The 19,644-nt window shown below is 55.5% G+C and overlaps 1 protein-coding gene across 1 annotated transcript in view; it reads right to left on the bottom strand.

Moving 5' to 3' along the window:
* Positions 1-19,644, bottom strand: part of CRISPLD2 (cysteine rich secretory protein LCCL domain containing 2) — a 66,983-nt gene that overhangs the window by 34,348 nt on the left and 12,991 nt on the right. The window contains exons 2-6 of the mRNA XM_032613878.1: positions 15,181-15,486; positions 10,740-10,858; positions 7,897-8,029; positions 7,328-7,443; positions 3,425-3,525 (exon numbers count right to left, since the gene is read on the bottom strand). Coding sequence (XP_032469769.1) covers positions 3,425-3,525; positions 7,328-7,443; positions 7,897-8,029; positions 10,740-10,858; positions 15,181-15,420 — 709 coding nt within the window. The 5' untranslated portion in view covers positions 15,421-15,486. The remainder of the gene's footprint in view (positions 1-3,424; positions 3,526-7,327; positions 7,444-7,896; positions 8,030-10,739; positions 10,859-15,180; positions 15,487-19,644) is intronic.

Below are 19,644 nucleotides of genomic sequence, written 5' to 3'. Positions count from 1 at the left end.
GTTGGGTAAAGCAGTCTAAAGCATTTGAGGGCTCACTATTTAAGAAAATGGGTAGACGGTCCTCGCCCTCAGACACACACATGAAAAGTGGGATGCTTACCCAGAGGATGGGCTGTATTTGATCACATCCTAATTAAGATCCCCTGTGTGGACCAGCACAGGCCTGGGGAAATTCCGTGCCCAAGTTTGCTGCAAGGTTACCCCGTGCACCGTCCAGCTCCGGACCAGGGGTCCCAAGGCACACAGCATTGCTCCATCATTCTGCAGACTCCCGCCTGGTTCCATAAGTGGGGATGAAGCTCATAACTAACGTCAAGCTCTCACCTCAACCTCTTGTTGCCCTGGGAGGCATGAGCAGCCCCATTTTACAGACGGGAAAACCGAGGCTCAGAGAGGCTATGTGACCTGCCCAAGCTCACACAGCTGAGAGTCAAATCACCTTTCCCCAAAGTCCACTCCCTTCATCGCCACACAGGGAAGGGCTGGAGGGATGGAATCTTCTCTTACGGTCTATCCTTATCCCTGTTCCATCTCCATTATGGGTCAAGGCCTTGCCAGGCACCTCAATAAATGCTTAGTAAGTAGTTTATGCAGATAAGCTGCTTTAGAAGAGACTTTCTGCATGGTTAGCTAAGAAAATCGGGACGCCCACCAAGTGAAGTTGGGCATTTTCCACCAAAAATAAAGAAACAAGTCCAGGAGGCTTCATTGGGTGGGTTAACCAGCATCTAGGCTATCTTTGTGTGCCTTTGTTCTTCGAAAATGACCCTCTGTGGATATCGGGGGTATATTTATTCAGACGACATGCAGAACACACCTGCTACGTGGCCCTGGAGGCCGGGGAGTGAACCAGCAGTTGTAACTACAGGTGAATCAAGTGCAAGGAGAGTCTGGTGGCAGTAAGAGCACGGAGGCAGGTGGGTTGCCTGTCTGTGGACTCAGGGAAGTCTCCCTGGAGGAGGTGTGACACCAGAGCTGTGTTTCCCGAAAGGAGAAGGGGTCTGCCAGGATCCTGAGATGGATGGGGCCCCCAGGCTGGGAGAGGGCCCCCAGTACCTCCCAGGTGAGGAAGAACCCCATGCCAGGTGATAAGCGCAGTCATACATCCCCACTCCCACCTCTCCAAGGAAGTAATGAGCTGCGTTCATAAAGAACTGACTGTGTGCAGGCTGCTGTCCTAGCAACTCACATCCTCCTTGTTGCATCCTCCCAGCAACTCACCTGCGGGAGAACGATGTCATCACTCTTACAGATGGGGAAACCGAGGCTCAAAGAAGGCAAGCAGTGTGTCCGAGCACACACGTCCAGGAACGCAGAGACGCCCCACTCTGCCTGCCCTGCACCCTGACAGCCTGCCTGTGCGCACAGGGAGCCCCCTCCCAATGCGAGAGCCAACGGGGAGCCCCAGTGGGCATCCCTCCCTCACGGTCCCCAAATCAGCACGCAGGATCTGATGGGGGGATTTGCCCCTCTGGGTGACTGGACAGCAGCCACAGGACCTGCCTGAATGGGGATTTGCGGCCTGATATGCCTGGAGTGTCAGCCTGCATTCTTCTCAGCCCTCCTACGACCCCCAGGGGCTGACACATCACCCCGTTTTCACACAGGAGGACTGAGGCTCAGAGAGATGAAATGCCCTGCCCAGGTGCTCACCGCTGGAACACGTAGGGTTGATATTCCTCAGGCAGGCGTGCCGAACTCTAAAACCCACGCCTCTCCCATGAATCCAGGAATCGGAGCTGGGCTATCTGGGAATATTTCACTAAGGACAGGTGTGGGCACCTCCCTCTCGAAGACAATGAAGAGGTGTGTTGCCTGAGAGGGGGTGGGAGAGCAGGAGAAACTCCATCTAACAAATGCTTACAAAGCCCCTGCTGCGTGGCAGGCACTGCCGGGACCTGCACATCCCTGTGGGCCCTTCTGCCTCACAGTCTCGTGACCGCGATGCCTCACCTTCCAGGCCTTTGCACGTGCTGTTCCACCTGCCAGAAACACCCTTCCCTTCTCTCATTACTAGGCCGTGTCCTCTTCCTCAATAGCCGCCTGCTTGGGAAGCCTCCCCTGACCTGGCTGATGGTGGGTACTCCTGCTGTTAAGCCCTGAGGCATCTGTTACGTCCCCTGAAAGATGCGTGTCACTCCTCGGGGCAGTGGCCCCGCTGGACCTCATGTTCCCGAGGGCAGGACCGTGACTGTCGGGTCCCCACAGGCATCCCCATCCCTATCACCTGGCGACGTCCTGGCACACAGCAGGCGCTCAACACACTCGCACCAAATGCACCGGCTCTCTCATCTGAGCCCGAGATGCGTCATGGAAGGCGGGAGCTATCATACCCATTTTGCTGATGGCTAGAGTGATCAGCTGGCTTGAGCAAACAGCTTCCAATCATGCAGGGCCAGAACCAGAAGCCTAATGTCCAGACTTTGGGTTGAGCCCCCTGAGGTCCCCCTGGAGCCTCAGCCACCCGCATTTAACTCACGACCCAGGGGACCAGCACGGACTGGACTCTCAGATCCTTGCTTCTCCCCGCCTGCAAGATCCCCACGCCCTCCCCGCAGTGGGCAGAATCAGTAGCGAACAGCGGGCCTGGGAGGGTCTGGGAGCCCCACTCTTCACCCCGGAGCCCACCGGACTGATCCTGCGTTTCCCCCCGCCCAATCCCACCTCTCCTGAAAGACCCCTCTCAGCCATTACAAGACCTGTTGATGGAGCCACGGGGAAAAAAAAAAAACACATCTCAACCTCAAAAACACGGTCAGCCCCTTGGCGGGCTCTGCTCCTTCTGGGACGGAGCCGGAGGAAACAGTCCCAAATGCGAGGAGCACCTGAGGCACGAAAAATGCACATTATTCACAGGAGCGGGACGTGGGAACATTCTGAGCCGCATGAGCCGCAGGCAATATCGCGGGAAAACACGGCCTTTGAGAGCCTTTGAGAGCTCGCCTTGGCTTGAGCTGTGGGGCAGGGGAAACAGAGGTTTCTGATGAGTAAGGGCCGGACGAGCTGCACACGCGGCTGGGTGGCCTGCGGGGGACAAGGACGGGCAGGAGGGGCTCTGACAAGCCACGGGGGGCGGCCCCTGCCTGTCCTGCAGCTCGCCCGGACCATCAATCACGTGGCTGTTTTAAATTCCTTGTTTGTTGTCAGTTTTATACCAAACTCTGAGCATCGAGAGAGCAGGGATGCCTCCCACGGGAGACGCGCACTGAGGGGACGTCCCAGGGGTAGCCGTATCCCCGGGGAGCTGGGGCTGAACCCTGAGTCCAGAGGTGGGGAGGCGAGGAGGGGAGAGCCGAGGGGGAGGGCAGGAGGGACCAATTTCCCCCCCCCAAATTGTCCAACTTCCCCGTTTCACGTCAGCCATTCTGTGACTCAGGGACTGGAGGGGACGCCCATTCCAAAGGGTTTTGAAGTCGTTTCCTACCTCGGTAACACAAGTTGTTCCTGCAGCTGCCTCCATACCTGGGCGGGCACTCGGAGCAGGGCCGGCCAGCTCTGTAGGGGGCTTCTCCGATCCAGTTCCCCCTGAGGACAGACCAGAAACACTGTCAGGGGGCCGCCACGCCAGGGCCCGGGGGGCTTCTCTCTCCTTTCTGGAGCCTCTCGGGACCCCAGACACGGTCAGGGAGGAAGGAAGGTGTGAATGGGGAAGGCACCTGCCCTGAGCCCCTCCTGTGTACAGAGTCTAGAGAATTCCAGAAGAATCGCAGTCGGGAGCTACAAAGCATCCTTCTCCCTGCACCTTTGTCCTGTGGCCTCACGCAACTCTGAATGCTGTCAGCCACCTCCAGTCCCAGCCCTGATGCCTCTGAACTGGAAGCTGCTGGGATCCTCTGAAGCCAATTCTCAAATGAGTAAAGGTCAGCCTGTTCCAGGGAGTGCCTCGTGTTTACCACAGACCTACCTGCTCACTCCAACCTTCTAACACCCTAGGAGGGACGTGCTGGAGTTCAATCCTTTTTCAGAAGGGGAAACTGAGGCCCAGAGAGGTTAAGGGATTTACCCAAGGTCACACAACGAGGGATTGGGAGGGCTGGGATTTGAACCCAGGCCGTGGGGCTCAGAGCCTTTGACCGCACTCTGCTCTCGGGGCTGGGACCAAGGTCCCTCTGGGCATTACAGGTGCCATCCGCCACCCTTTTAAGTTCCCAGCGCAGGAAAACCAGAGGCCGGTCAGTGGGATTTCTCCAGGGGCCAGGTTGCAGGTGGTGAGTGGAATTCCCAAGCCCTTCTCCCAGCACCTGGGCCTTTAGCAGCACAAGGCGGAGAGGTGAGTGATTGGGAGCCAGTCTTCGTGATCTGTTCTAGAAACTTCCTTCATGGGTGCCCCGTCACCTGTCTGTCCACTCAGGAAAGAGACTGGCGGCCCCCGATCCTGGGCCAAGCATGGCCGAGCAGTGATGAGCGGACTCCCGGGGCTGGACCTGGCCCTGCCAGCCGGGTGAATCCAGCCAATGCCCCTCGACCCTGAGCCTCTGCCCCCTTCTCTGTAGTGGGGTAACCACGGGGGGTGGTCATGAGATGAAGAGGGCGTCTGCGTGGATGCCTCAGACTGGGGCCAGCCCCTGGTGACGGCAACATGCTCTCTGAGCATTTGCTAAATCAACATCCTCGTTGGGTGACGTTTCTGACGGCTGTCCAGGGTGGCCAAGAAGGGGTCCTGATAGTGACGGCCGGGAGACAACTGCAGAAAACACACTCTCTGTTTGGCCCCGGACGGCTCAAAATAGCGGAACGGCATCACCCAGGGCCACGCGGGCATCGGGCCTGGGGATGGTGGGAGGGCGGCTGGGGGGTGCTGTTATAATCTGCACCCATGGATGGAAAATAACACCCCCCACCAGGCTGCAGACCCTGCCTCACTGAGCACCTCTGCCCCATGTGCAGGCTGGCTAGGGGCTCACGGGGGGCTTCGGGATGGCCCTCCCAAATGGACCATCACCCGGCGGACCCAGGGTACCCCAGCACCTGCCCTGTCACCGGGTGGGGCTCAGTAGGTTTCTTCAGACCCTCCGGGCCTCCCAGACAGGCTCCTCCCCTCCCCCAGCCAAGTGCACCAGCACAGGTAGGTTCCACATGTCCTCAGCGACAAACCAAGTCTCCCACACAGCTGGAGCAGTAGCTCTCCGGGTTACCGGTCGTGGATGCGGGCTGGGTGCTTGTAGACGGGCAACCTCCCCGCTCCCAACAGCCCCAGGAAGTGAGCACCCTTCCCCCACCCATGAGGCCGTCAAGGTGCAAGACCACCCCACCCCACCCCCTCCCAAAGAGACCTGAGCCCAGACACCACCCCAGGGCCCACCCTCTCAGCCACTGCCCCCTGCATGGTTGGGGGCTCAGACTCTTGAAGAAAGAGGCTGTGGACATCATGGAAAACCACAAAGACATCTGAAAAAAAATGCCCACCGAACACACAACACCACGGACGAATCTCCCAGACACGGTGTTGAAAGGCAGACGGCAGGCACAAGAGGGCATATCTGTCCATTCACAGGAGGGTCCGAACCAGACAGACTGACCGATGGGGAGGGGTGTCAGAATGTCAGCCACTCTGGCCCCGCTTCCAGCCTGGGGCCCTGGAAATACTCCCTCCCTTGACCTGGGTACTAGTTACACGGGTATACATAATGCATATACATATGCCCAGCCCCCCCCAATTCGTATGATGAAACCCTAACCCCCCAACGTGGCTGCATTTGGAGATGGGGCCTCGGAGGAGGTGATTAAGGTTAAATGAGGTCACAAGGGTGGGACTCTGATAGGATTAGTGTCCTTATAAGAAAAGACACAGAGAGCTCAATTCCCCCTTCCTCTCCCTCCCCCTCCAACCCCCAGCACACGCTGAGGAAACGCCCTGTGGAGACGCAGGGAGGATGTGCCATCCGTGAGCCAGAAAGAGACTCCTCACTAGAGACTGACCCTGCTGGACCCCGATCTGGACCTCCAGCCCCCAGAGCTGTAAGAAATAATGTGTATTGCTCAAGCCACCCGATCTGTGGTATTCTGTTACGGCAGCCTGAGCTAATACATGTCTCTATGTGTGAAAATTTATCCAGCTGTGCTCTTAGGATTACTGTACTTTACTGTACACAAGTCATTATTTTTTCAAGAAAGCGGTAAAGACTAAATAAGGGAAGAATGGTATTTCTGGTTGGATCTTCTAGTGTATTTTTTAATATAAAGACTTAAATCACATGATTCCTCACTCCCCACCTGCCACTCTGCAAGGAGTTCCACCATGGGGACCACCTTACTGCTCTTCCATGGGGCTCAGGTCCCTCCCATGGATGACGTAACCCCCCTGCCCTCATCCCCGTGGGCCGCTTGAGACATCATTACCACAGGCGTGCCAGATGCTTTACGGAGAGTTTCTACTTTCCCCCCAACCTCAGCGATTCCCTCTTCATCCTACCTTCTCACGGTTACTCCTGATCCAACCCAGTAAATGAGGTCATTCCTGTTTCATGCAGTCATGGAGAAAACATGCCTCAAGGGCACACTGCGTGCAGGGCCCAGTGCTAGGATGGCGGCCAGCCCAGTGGCCAGTGTGCAAACCATAGGCTATAACTGGGTGAGCCGGTCTCTGAGAGTCAGCACACGCTCGTCTGATGAGCGACGGAGGTAAATGAGTAAAGGGATAAGTGACACACTGATGACGTCGGGATGCTGTCAACAGGAAGTGGGACTATGACCTAAAGGTGTGACGAGGTCGCTTCTGGGAGGGGAGATATAAAGATGCAAAAACCAGGGCTAGCATGAATACCTGTTTTCTAGAGTGCTATCTGCTGCGTATTTTCAGAGAAAAAGAATCTCTATGACAGACCCCACTGGTTGCCCAGCCAACTACTCCTGCTTCTGACTTATTCAAGTAGCCCCAGGGGGTGACGTGCAAAGCCAACTGGGGCGATTTCATTGGTCAAAGCCAACTGGGGCAATTTCATTGGTCAAAGCCAACTGGGGCACTCTTGTTCTCCCTTGTCCATGAGTGGTCTAGTTCTGGCCAAAGACATGAGGAGAAAGTGGGCCAGGGGTGAGAAAAGCCTAAGGAGACAGGCCTTTTCTACCATTCTCTTCCCTTCTGTTTGGGAAGATGTGATGCCTGGTGCTCTACAGCCATCTTGGGACCATGAGGCGAGGACAATACAGCAAGAAGACAGAAAGTTCTCATTGACATGCTGAGCTATTAAGCTAACCTAGATGCACCAACCTCTAGATGCCTTGTTATGTGAAATAATAAAGAGATTTTACCACTGAAGCCAGTTTCAGTTGGGTCTTCCATAGCAGGCGAACACACCCCAACCCATAAAACCATGTCACTTGTTCTTACTTTGGAGAGTAATTGCAGACGAGGTAGACCGCATTCTCCCAAACATCTCCCCAGACATTCATCCTCTCGCAGGTGTTCACAGCACAGCCAATCTTGGTGGTTGTGGCCCAAACTATCTGAAAAGATGACATCCATACATCTGAGCTCAAGGGACAAATGACCAGGGTGATATAATCTGGTCTGGATCCATAAGGCGCTGGCACTAAAGGGGTGTGTGGTGAAGAGGTGAAGGACCAGATTCTTCCCCTAACCCATTAAAGATCCACACATTTCTTTAAAACAAAAGCAAACAAACAAAAAAAAGAACAAAAAAAACACACAAGGAAAATTCCCCAGCAATGTAAAGCTGCCATAGAAGTTTCTAGCGCTTACTCTCAGTTTCCATATCTGTGAACTGGCCACAAACAGCCTGGCCCACCAGCTATACTTTGAGTAGTGCTGAATTAAAGGAAAAAATGAAGGCAATGATAGAGCAGAGGTTTTCTGACTGGGCAACAGTCCCACAGGGCCAGGTGAGTGACAGTGTTTGGGGGTGCCAGGCTGAGGTCACACCTGATCTTCAGCCTTACCTGTGTGTAGTGGGTGCACATGGCCCCAGAGCACCTCTCTGGACACCAGGGGTTGCACTCGTGGGGGTAGGGGTAGGTGTAGTCCTTCACCTCGTCATACCAGGACTGCACGTGGAAGCCAGGAGAGCGATACCTGCAGGGGCAGATCAGCTTGTTACATGCCAGCCACCAAGCACCCAACGACAGAGACCCCCGCTGGCAGCACTGCCACCCATGGAGCAGCTGGAGGGGGTGCTTCTTTGGGCCAACAGCCCCATATCCCACCCAGTATCTGTTAAAAGTGCTTAAAACCCGAATTGGCCTCCTCTGGGTTCCAGGAGTGTCCCTGGGTGACCTACAAGCCACCAGTGTGTGTGGGAAACTTTTACCTGGCTCCCGGTGAGTTCTTTTTAATGTTAATAATTATGTATTAATTTTCACGTACATTTGGGGAATCCCACATTTCACGGATATTACCGCTTAAGAACAAATCCCATATTTCACAGCTATTACTGCTTAAGACAAAACTGAAGGTGCAAGTCCATTTACAGTCAATGTAGAGAAAAACAGGAAGTAGATAACGGAACAGATCCTGCCCAGATAACTGAACTGTGGCAGGGGAGGGTCTGGAAGTTGGGAAACAGCTGGCTATGGCGGACAGGGCAGACAGGTCCCTGTCACACACACACACACATACAGCCAAACAGCAGCCTAAAGCCTCACGTTTCTGTAATGTCATGACCAGCTTTGCTCCTTGGCTGCCTGGGGACCCGAGGACTCAGACTCCAGGAAGAAAACTCATTCAAGGCACAGGAACCCACAGGTGTCCAGAGCCCTGCAGTCAGCTGGGCAAACCCTTGTACCAAGCTCCCCTTTGGGATTTTATCACCTGAGCCCTCCCTCGTCCCCAACCCTGAGGAGCACGCCCCCAGCCACTGTTGGTGGCCACCACCCCCTCGCTTCAGCCCCGCCCGCCAGGTTGGTACCGGGAAAGAAAATAAACCAGACTGGAACCCCCGGTCGCTGTCACCAGCAAGTGTAAACAAAGAGGTTTCAATAAAGAGAACAGATGTGGTGGCGACTGGTGACTTCTGAGGGCACCGTGGGGACCCGGGTGGTTAGAAGTCTTATAACAATTACTGTCAGGACCCAGGGAATGGTGGCGGTCAGTGCCGTGGCTGGAGAAGCAGCCTCCCTTCCTGGAGCCAGCTCGGGGAAAGAGACACACGCAGCAAGAGAGCCCTAGAGTCACAGGGAACCCATCACCAGTCTGTCTATTTCCCTGGAACCGCACAGCCAGGCTGGGGTGGTTTTGGAAAGAGAACAGTTGGCTGCAGAGGGGCCTTCAGAAGAGGGCCTCTTTCGTAAAGTGAGTTGGCAATATTCATCCAGAAGGGGGACAGTCTTTGTGCCCTGGGACCCACCAGTCCTACCCCTCAAAGTTTTCCTGCTGAAATCTTTCAAATGAGTCAAGGGGGAAAAGAAAAAAAAAAAAAAAACCTAGCTACAAGAATGGAATGGCTCGGGCTTCCCTGGTGGCACAGTGGTTAAGAACCCTCCTGCCAATGCAGGGGACACGGGTTCGATCCCTGGCCCGGGAAGATCTCACTTGCCGCGGAGCAACTAAGCCCGTGCGCCACAACTACTGAGCCTGTGCTCTAGAGCCCGTGCTCCACAGCAAGAGAAGCCACCGCAATGAGAAGCCCGCGCACGGCAACGAAGAGTAGCTCCCTCTTGCCTCAACTTGAGGAAGTCCACGCATAGCAACGAAGACCCAACACAGCGAAAAAAACAAACAAATAAATTAATTAATTTAAAAAAAAAAAGAGGGGCTTCCCTGGTGGCGCAGTGGTCGAGAGCCCGCCTGCCGATGCAGGGGACACGGGTTCGTGCCCCGGTCCGGGAAGATCACACATGCTGCGGAGCGGCTGGGCCCGTGAGCCATGGCCGCTGAGCCTGCACGTCCGGAGCCTGTGCTCCGCAACGGGAGAGGCCACAGCGGTGAGAGGCCCGCGTACCGCCAAAGGAAAAAAAAAAGAATGGAATGGCTAAATTCCAGTCTGTCAACTTCATGGCCCGCAGGCAGACTTGACGAGGTGATAACCATGGCAACTATGTAACAGAAAATTGTTTGATATCGTATGAGAAGGAAAAAAAAAAGAATTAACAGCTGTCCTGGCCACAGTTACAACTACGTGAAAACATGCCGGCCCACGACCAGATGCAGCCCACAAGCCCAGGAACACGCAAATTGCTGAACCAGGGCAGTGGATCGATGGGTTTGGATCCCTTTAGACATTTTCTCTTAATGCTGTCACAAGACTGACTTCATAAAAAGCAGAAAAGAATGCTGGGTTGCTGTGGTTCCACGAAGTCACACCTCTGGACACACGGTGACACCTGCCCAGGTCCTTCCCGGAAGGGCACTAAGGAAAATGCAGCTACTCGTGGCCCCATTACACTCCCAGCTTAAAGAGCTGGAAATAGAGTAAATAGGCGTTTGAAGGCAAGCAAACCCTGACGTGTACTTTGAGGGGCTGTTTCCAGCCCCGGCCAAATTTTCAATAAGTGCGGCACAACGAAAGCAGACCGTGGGACCCTGGGCCCCCATTCGGAGGACTCGTGTGCACAGCACGTGGTCAGTGAGTCTTAACCGGTCAGAAGATATTTTGTCCATTTCCTCTAAGGCAACCAGGCCCTAGCCCGGAAGGGGCTGCCAGCTGGCTTGGGTGCTCGGGAATGTGGCCCAGTTGACCTGGGGGAAGGTCCGTGGACGACATTTAACAGACACTGTCAAGGCCTTGGAGGTCTGGCGGCGTGAGTGAGACCCCTGTTCACAAGTAGGGGGTCGCAGCGGCTCTTACCTGCCCCAGTGCACGGCCAAGTTCTGCCCGATGGACACCAGCAGGCTGTTGGGCCCATGCTCCCAGATGCACTCCTGGGCCCAGGCCACCGCCGACTTCTCCAGCTCTTCATCCCAGGTCTGCAGGGGGATGAGAAATGGGCACCAGGAGGTCAGGGTCAGGGGTGGGTGTAAGAACCCAAACTGCACAGACGCCCCCAGCTCAGGCCCTGGGAGACCCCGAGGGCTGGGCTTCGGCTTCCGCGACACTAGACACAGGGACTTCGTGCATGTCTCCGATGGGTTCCTTGCTCGGGAGGTGGGAAGTGGCTGGTCAGCAAAGAACCTAGAGGAGCCCCGATCCTCAGAGCACCTGCTCGGCCACTAACTTGTCGGGGACACTGGCAAGTCCCTTCTCTCAGCCTCAGTCTCCTCATCTGTGAAATGGGAGGATGAATAGATCCTGGAGATGAACGACGGTGATGGCGGTGATGGTTGCACGATGGTGTGAAGGTAGTTAACGCCACTGAATAGTACATTTAAAAATGGCTGAAATGGTAAGTTATATATTACGTATATTTTACCACTATATATATATATTTTTTTTTTAGGTAGCAAGAAATGCCTTCAACTCGCCCAGTCCTGCTACCCTCCAACACAGCCCTCCCTGAGTCAGGGGTCTAGGCCAAAGAATCTGCAGCCCGCTTGCCTCCCAGCTGGCCCAGGGAGCACACATAACTCCTCAAGAAAGAACACGGTGAACAAGGCAAGTAGGGTCACTTCTCTTCTGCGGAGGAACAGATGCCAAGCGGCCCTCCCAGCTGCGAGCCAGCGGCTGTCCCGCCCCCTCCCGGAGTCTTGGGGAAGATGCTGCAGCTCATGGGCAGCCAGGGGCTGTCCCTTGCTCTGGGAAGCCCCAGCCCTGGCACACAGTAGCTGCTCACTGAAAGCCTATCGAGGCAGAGCCCCGGGACCATCCAGGAACAGGAACAGGAGACTGGTTGAACCAACTGTGGGGCCCCGGAATGGAAGCTGCCCACTGCCCTCTCCTCCTCCTATCTCGCTGTCTCCTTCTGGCCAAGACTCCTCAACACCCAGAGGCAAGTCCTGCCCCAGGGCAGACGCCTCGGTGGGGAGGCCGGGGTCACACCTCTGGACTCGCCGTCCATTTCAAGTGCAGGGGACATTCTGGGTTTCTCCCCGACAGTGCTCCACCTTCAGCGCCCACCAAACCCTGTACCACTTCTGCCTCGGATCTTTCTCCAGTGCCCAAGCACAGCCTGAAACAGGGGGTCAACACCCTCTGGGCGCCACACTCAGTCAGTGGGAGACCGGCCTGTTGATAAGAGCAAGCACCTCCCACCTTCAGAGGGCGGGGCAGTGAGGTGCTCTTGTTAGGTGAACCTGGGTACGGTGCCAGGGTCTGCCTCTTGCTGGCTGTGTGACTTCAAGCAAATGGTTTCACCTCTCTGTGCCTTTGTTTCCCTATCTCTAAATGGGCTAATGGTACCTGGAATAGGATTTGGGGGAAGGTTGAATGACAGCAGGCATGGAGCCCCCAGATGAGAAGCAAAGTAGCTCTCAGTCAATGGTACCTGGATATTAAGGAAGTTAACTTTCTCAAGCACCCGCCAGGGCAGTCATCATCTGAACACCTGCCCACTGCAGGTAACATTAGAACCATTTTCTTACTTAACTTCCCCAACAAGCCCTGGAGGTATGTCTTATCTCTCCATTGTTGCAGATAAAATGAACAAACAAAAACCTCTGAGTTTAAGAGAGGTTAAGTAACTTGCCTAAGGTCACCCAGCTAGGAACTTGTTAGAACTTTAACAACCCAGCCTCCAAGGGGGATCTTCCATCTTCCTGCTCTGCATGCTGCCACCAAGTTCTGGTCCCACTCCACTAAAATAATGGTTACTAAAATAACAGCAACAGTCTAATTCACATTTATTTAGTACCATGTATTATCTTACTGACTCCGCCAAACAACTCTGTGAGAAGGGGACTTTTGTCGTCCCCCGTTGTGCTTGGTGAGGAATTATAAACAGAGAGGCTAAGTAATCTGCCGAAGCCACACAGCTAGCACGTGGCAGCTACTTAACCCCAGAGCCTGTCCGCTCATAAAACCTCAAAATGGGGTATCTTAATTTCTGGAGTGTTAAAATCCACCTCTCAGTGCTGAGCCTGTTTCAAAGGACTGTGGCTAGAAGCCCCAGCAGGCAGGGCCGAGCAGGAAGCCATGACTCTGAGACACTTTCTCAAATCAGTGTCACTTGTCTGGGTGGAGACTGGGCGGGCAGCACTGCACCGAGGATGCCCAGAGGGAGGGGACGGTGCTGAGGCTCAGACTGCCGGCCCCGCCCCGAGGGCCCCTGCGCAGAGGTGGCCTCAACAACACCCCTAAAGGCTCTACTTCCCCCACAGGGAAGGAGCCAGATCCCAGCTCCAATCCTGAGACACCATGAAGTAAACAAATAGGAAAACACAGCAGTCTAGTCACAGGCTGCCCAGGGCCTGTCCCTGCCTGCTGCGTACCCAAGCTCCTTTCCGCTGCCCTGAATCTCCCCCACAGGCACCAGACAAGCACAGGGCATGAGGAAAAGACCAGCAGAAACCCAGCCTGCTCCCCACAGGAGGCAGGAAACAGCCAGGACCCTGGCGGGACTGGGGCTCAGTCAAGCTTCAGGCCCAGGAAAATGCCTGCTCCCTGGTAGGCACCACACAGGGCCTTGGGGTGGGGAGGGGCACAGGATGGAGGGTGACTGATCCAGAAAGAGATGGAGTGTGTCTTTTCCCCACAGGGACAGAAGCCAAATGACCAGTTGCTGGGAAGGAGCGGGGAGGAGTCCGTGCCCTAAAAAGAAAATCTACCCTGATTCTCTCCGTCCTTAACCCTATAAAGGTCTGCGCAGCTGCCCCAGGCATTAGGCGCCCCATGTTGAAAGGGCGCCCACTCTGCCTCCTAAAATTATCACAGCCCCTTCGGAATAAATGTCTGGACCATTTTCTTCAGAGAAAAAAGAAATGGTTTCATAACGAGTTCCCAGAGGACTGGGGGCTTGCTCAGGGCTCTGCGCAGACGGGCATCCATTCATCCGTCCCACAGCTGGTGACGGGCCACCTCGCGCAAGCACAGACGAGGACGCCGAGGGACTCACAGGCACGTGGGCAGGTGACCGACTGTGAGGGTGGCCGAGGTCAGAGCACAGGCCACACGGAAAGCGGCAGCTGAGAGTCCAGAGGAAGGAGAGGGCCCGGGGCCAGGCCTGCAGGGAGGTGGGTACAGGAGTGGTGAGGGTGCAACCCTCGGGGGGGGGGGGGGGGGGGGGGGGGGCGGGGTCTGTAACACACACAGCACCCAGAGGCCTCTCTGGCCAAAGGCAAGGGAGGGAAACAGGCTATCCAGACAGACAAGGGCTTGTGATAGGAGGCCTCGGATGCCGGATGCCGGGAAGGAAGCACAGAGGGCCACCGAGGCTCCTGCCTGGACAAAGGCTGGAAGAGAGTGAGATTTAGAAACTATAACGCGATACCAGGATGCAGAAGGGGCCGGAAGAGGGCAAGATGGGAGGTGAAACAGCCCCTGCCCCCACTCCAGGGCTGAGGCTGCCCCGATAATCAGGGGAGGATGGAAAAGGCTGGTGGGGTCGGGGGAGTGGGGGGAGGGGTTAAACTGAGCGTGGAGAGGGGACAAGAGCACGGGTCCTGGACTCAGCCGGACCCAGGTCATTATCCGCCTCCGCCTCTACAGCTGTGTGACCTCGGGCTTCGGTTTCCCAGTCTATAAAGTGGGGGGATACCACGGCGCCCGTTTCACAGGGCTGGGGGGATGGGACACGGAGACACATGAGTGAGGGCAGAGCTGGGGACGTGCACCGGGGAGCTGGCTGCCCCTTCTGCTCCGAAATGCGGGGCTTCTCCAGACGCACAGGGGACCCTCCACTGTCCCTTCTCTACTCCTTCCTCCCCAGCAGACACCCCATCACTCACGGACTCGGCCACCCCTCGCTACTCAGACGGAAGGCGCAGCTAAACGGTGGGGTGAAGCTAAGGGTGACACAAGGACAGCAGTAACAGCACAGCCCCAGGGCTGAGCCTCTGTGCCAGGCAGTCAACACATGTGCCATTAGATGGTCACAGCGGGGGGTGGGGGGGCACATGAGGTGGGATTTCCAAAGTAGACGCTGAGGCTCAGACTAGCTAAGGAGACGTCAAGGTCACACGGTGAAGACGTAGCAGAGCTGGGGTCGGACTCACCACAGCCTGGCCCTTGACCCTGCCCCTCCCCCTCCAGGAGGGCCGGGAGCTTGGGCTGAGCTACAGAGAGGTGCAGCCTGTGCTGATGGGGTAAGGCATCCGGAACAGAGGCAGGGGGCCCTCTCTCACCAGGAGTCCCCAAGCCTGCCATCCCCCCCCTCCCCCGCGGATGGGGCCAGCCCCTGTGGTGCCCCAGTGCTCACCAGGTACTCCATGTTGGAGGCCGGTGGTGACACCTGGCCCCGCAGCCTGTTGTGAAGCATGAGGATCTCCTCCTTGTCCGCCCTGGGGATGGCCCTCCGGACCCGGGAGTGGGGTCTGTCCTGCTGGTATTTGCTGAGCAGCTTCTCTAGGTGTGTGACATTGGGCAGGAAAAAGCCTTGGGCTCCACAGACCAGCAGCACCAGCCCCAAGGGCACAATGCCGTTCAGGACACAGCTCATGGCTCCACGCTGGCAGCAAGGGCTGGGATGACAGGGTGGCCTGGGCTCCTGAGGTGCTCGTGAGCTCTGAAAAGAAGCAGAGGGTGGCAGGAGGAGTCGGTCAGTGTCAAACCCAAGACGGCACTGACCGTACTGGACGTCATTCTCCCCACTTTGCAGATATGGAGACTGAGGCCACAGAAGCTAAACCACCAAGGTCCCGCAGGCAGGAAGTGGTGGAGCTGGGATTCAAGCCAAGGGTCTCCAGCAAGGCAAGCGGCCTGATGCCACATGGGACATCCTGGCTTGGTCTCTCCTGGACTCAACTTCTCATGGTGCCATCTATTCTCACTCGGAGTCAGCATTTGGACTCATTCAGGACTGCGATGGGTCTACGGCCTGAATTAAGTTCCATCTCCTGCCCCCCCCAAAGAGATTGCTAAAGTCATTTCACATCACGAAAGGACGTGCCGTGAACCAACGTGAGTGGCAGACTTCCTGGTCCCTGTGAAGTAAGACTCAGTTCCCCAAGCGATTGTCAGGCATCCCCAGACCCATCACCGCATGAGGCCCCACCTATCACGGCCCTTCCACCGGGCACCACCTGTGTAACCGTCACACACTATGACACAATCTCCCAGGACCCAGCCAGGGACCCAGCTATGCACTCTGCCGATTTGCTCCTTGGAGAAAGTGACAGTAGAAAGAGAGAGGACCTCCAGGGGTATCTGTGTACCCACTCTCATCCCACTCCTGCCTGGCAAAGCCCCTAAACAGTCTGGCGTGCAACCTCCCTCAGGCGGCTTCTGTCTGACAATGAGCCCGTTACAGGCACTGCCAGGTGTTACCCTGTTGGCCGCTACGTTAGTGGTTCGTATGGGTTATTAGTACGCAACTACATCAGTAGGGCCGAGGTGACAGAAGACGGTGGCTGGGACTCCCGGTCCTGCAAGGCCCATCTTGGAGCTGCACTTCCCAAGAAGTATTTCTGGAACCCTAACCCTGACACTTGCTGGGCTGGGGGCCGTGGCGCACAGCCTCGTGGTCACAGCGGTTGGGATTCACCCCTCTCAGACAGAGACCCCCAGTGCCGACTGCGGTGAATCCCTCACTTTATGACCCAGCAAGGATCTTGCCTTTGGGCTACAGGCCCTTTTCCCAAATAACGCCGCTTACTAACCTTTCTTAGTGTCTTAGGAAAAGCTGCCTTAGTCTGGGAATACACTTAGTAATTTTAAAATTCCACGGTCCGAAGTTAATTTATTAGGTGAATTTCCGCTGTGCCTTGCGTCCCTTCCCAGAACCCTTCCTGAGCATCCACGTGGGCCAGTTACCTCATTATGCCATTTCCAATCCTCACGACAACCCAGGAGGTCGGCCTGTTATCACTCCCATTTTACAGGGAGGAGGCTGAGGCAGGACGTGCTGGTCCCAAGGCCGCTCCACTGGTGAGACTCGAACCCAGGTGTGGTGCCTCTGAGGGTCCGGGATTTTCCATCATGCTACCCTGGTTCCATGGGGTCACACTAAAGGTCACAAAGCATGGTCTTCCTCCTGGCTTATCGTCTGGTCCAAGAAGACAAGGCGGGGCTTGAAGGAGTGTGTTCGTTCACCCTCTCGCCTCTGCTTCACTCCCAAGGAGAGTCAGTCAGTCACCCAATGACCTTTATTAGACACTATTTTGTGCTGGGCGCTGGGACACGAAGATGAAAAGGGCACTGTCCTGGCCTCAGGGAGCTCCCAGTTGGGCGACAGGCAAGGAAACCCACAGCCCCTACCCAGCGGGACAGGCCTGACAAGACAGCGCGGGGAGCTGGAGGGCGGGGCTCCAGGGCCCCCCTGGATTGGGGGGAGGCAGCCAAGCCTGGACGCTGACCCACCCCGAACCCCGGGTAGCCCATCTGGTCTTCTCCTATACCGGCAACAGCTGCGTTTTCACCGGTCGCGTGGTCTGGGGCTGCAAGCTGGCAGCTGGAGGAGGACATCCTCAAGGGCGCATCCGGGGCATCCCAGGAGGCAGAGCTGCAGCGGAGGAGCTATGGGAACGCAGCAGTTCCCATCTCCAGCCCTGGAAACTCTCCAGGGTCCTGACCGAGCTTACGCTTCAGATAAATATAACCGCCATCTAGGGGGAGGCCTGACTCCTTGGAATGGGTGAGATGTGGCCTCCCTCCCGAGGAGTTCCCTTTGGGGCAGAGCCTCAGGGGCCTGGGTGAGGGTGGGGGACTTCTGAGTGCTCGCTCACCCTGTGGGGATCAAGCCAGAGACGCAGACGCTCTCAGGATCCCTGACGTCTCCCTGCTTAGTCACACCACCATATACGAGCATTTCCCAGCTGCAGAGGCCAGGCTGAAAAGGATGCCAAAACGCACTGACACTGGGTTAAGATTTAGGACAAAGAAGGAGCGGAATCTACATCACGGAGTGTCCACTCGGGCATCACGGCCACACCCGATGTGCTTTACTCTTCAGCATCCCGAGGGGCAGGGCACCCCAAAAGGCATGAAATAGGAATTGCTTACATGACTCAACTAAACTGGGTTTGGTTTAAATCACCAACGGGCACAACTCAACGACTCTCAGTAGGGGGATGGGTAAATGAATTGTGAGTCCGTGTGGGTGGAATATTATACAGCAAGTAAAAACGATGACCTGCAGCTCTGTGAGTGTTGGCATAAACAAAGCTCAAATCTAATGTTGGGCTAAAAAAGCAAGTTGTAGAATACGATGCTAATGGTACTATTTGTGTGCATTTTAAGGCATGTAAACCATACCTTGTATAGCTTATAGATATGTGTATATGTACATACATCTGTGTACACGTGGGTATTATATACACATGTATTATACATGTATGTACATATATGTATATGGTGTGTGCACGCGTGTGCCTGCATGTGCTTGTATGGTAAAACCAGGACTGAACAGACCAAGTTCATGGTGGTAGATGATGCCAGGGTGAGGTAAATTGAACCGGGAAGGAGAATATGAGGGAACTCACCTTTATGTCTAACATATTGTTTCTATTAAAAATCTCGGGACTTCCCTGGTGGTGCAGTGGTTAAGAATCCACCTGCCAATGCAGGGGTTTGAACTCTGGTCCAGGAAGATCCCACATGCCGTGGAGCAGCTAAGCCCGTGTGCCACAACTACTGAGCCTGCCCTCTAGAGCCCGTGAGCCACACCTACTGAGCCCGCATGCCACAACTACTGAAGCCCGCGCACCTAGAGCCTGTGCTCTGCAACAAGAGAAGCCACTGCAAAGAGAAGCCTGCGCACCACAACGAAGAGTAGCCCCGCTCCCCGCGACTAGAGAAAGCCCGCGCACAGCAACGAAGACCCAACACAGCCATAAATAAATAAGTAAATTTATCGAAAAAACAAATTCTCAAGCAAATATTGCAAAGCGTAAGCTCCGTTCACGCTGAGTGGACAGGCTGAGTTGGCAGGAATGTGATGTAGTCACCAGAGGAGGGTGTCCTCGGGGGCCGGACATCGGTGGTGAGCGCATACTAGCCTTTGGACTTGTCTACTTTAAACTTCTTTAAATATTAATGAATAAAACAAAGCAAAATGCCAAAGCATGAAAGGACAGTGAAACCACTACTGGTTCCAAGTGCATTCTCCCGGCATGTTCTCCTGAACAAGGGTGACCTTACTCCGGAAGACTTGGTCGGCCGCCTTCACTCTGAACATTCAAGGGCCTTGCTTGGTCCATGGGCCGCAGACGGGTCCTTCCCTCGAAGGTTCCGGAGACAACTGATAAAGCCTCAGCTGGAGCTTCAGAGTTGGGAGAACCATGGGGTTTGTTTGTTTGTTTGTTTGTTTGTTTATGGCCACACCGCGTGGTTTGCGGGATCTGAGTTCCCCAACCGGCGATTGAACCTGGGCCTTCGGCACTCAAAGCACAGAGTCCTAACCACTGGACCACCAGGGAATTCCCAACCATGGGGTTTAGTCAAACCTTCCCATGGGGAGAAACACAAGTGAAAAGAGGCATTTCTCCAAGTGGCTTCTCCACCTTGAGACAGTTGCTAGCCTGGACCACACCAACTTGTCTTGGGTTGGGCCATGCGGGACATGGTGCTGGGTCTGAAAATGGTCTGGCCTGGCTGCAGCTCAGGGAGGGTTGGTGGGGTCCACGCTGGGGAGGGGGCAACGCCTGTACCTTGATGGCTTCCGCTAAGTTTGGGCCATAGGAGAACACTGAAGATTTAAGCAGAATTGTAACAGTAACAGGGCTGG

The sequence above is a fragment of the Phocoena sinus genome, chromosome 19 (assembly GCF_008692025.1).
Source record: "Phocoena sinus isolate mPhoSin1 chromosome 19, mPhoSin1.pri, whole genome shotgun sequence".
In the NCBI taxonomy this organism is placed as follows: domain Eukaryota; kingdom Metazoa; phylum Chordata; class Mammalia; order Artiodactyla; family Phocoenidae; genus Phocoena; species Phocoena sinus.
Note: the sequence above shows the minus strand (reverse complement) of the source record. Positions and strands in the feature narration are given on the sequence as shown.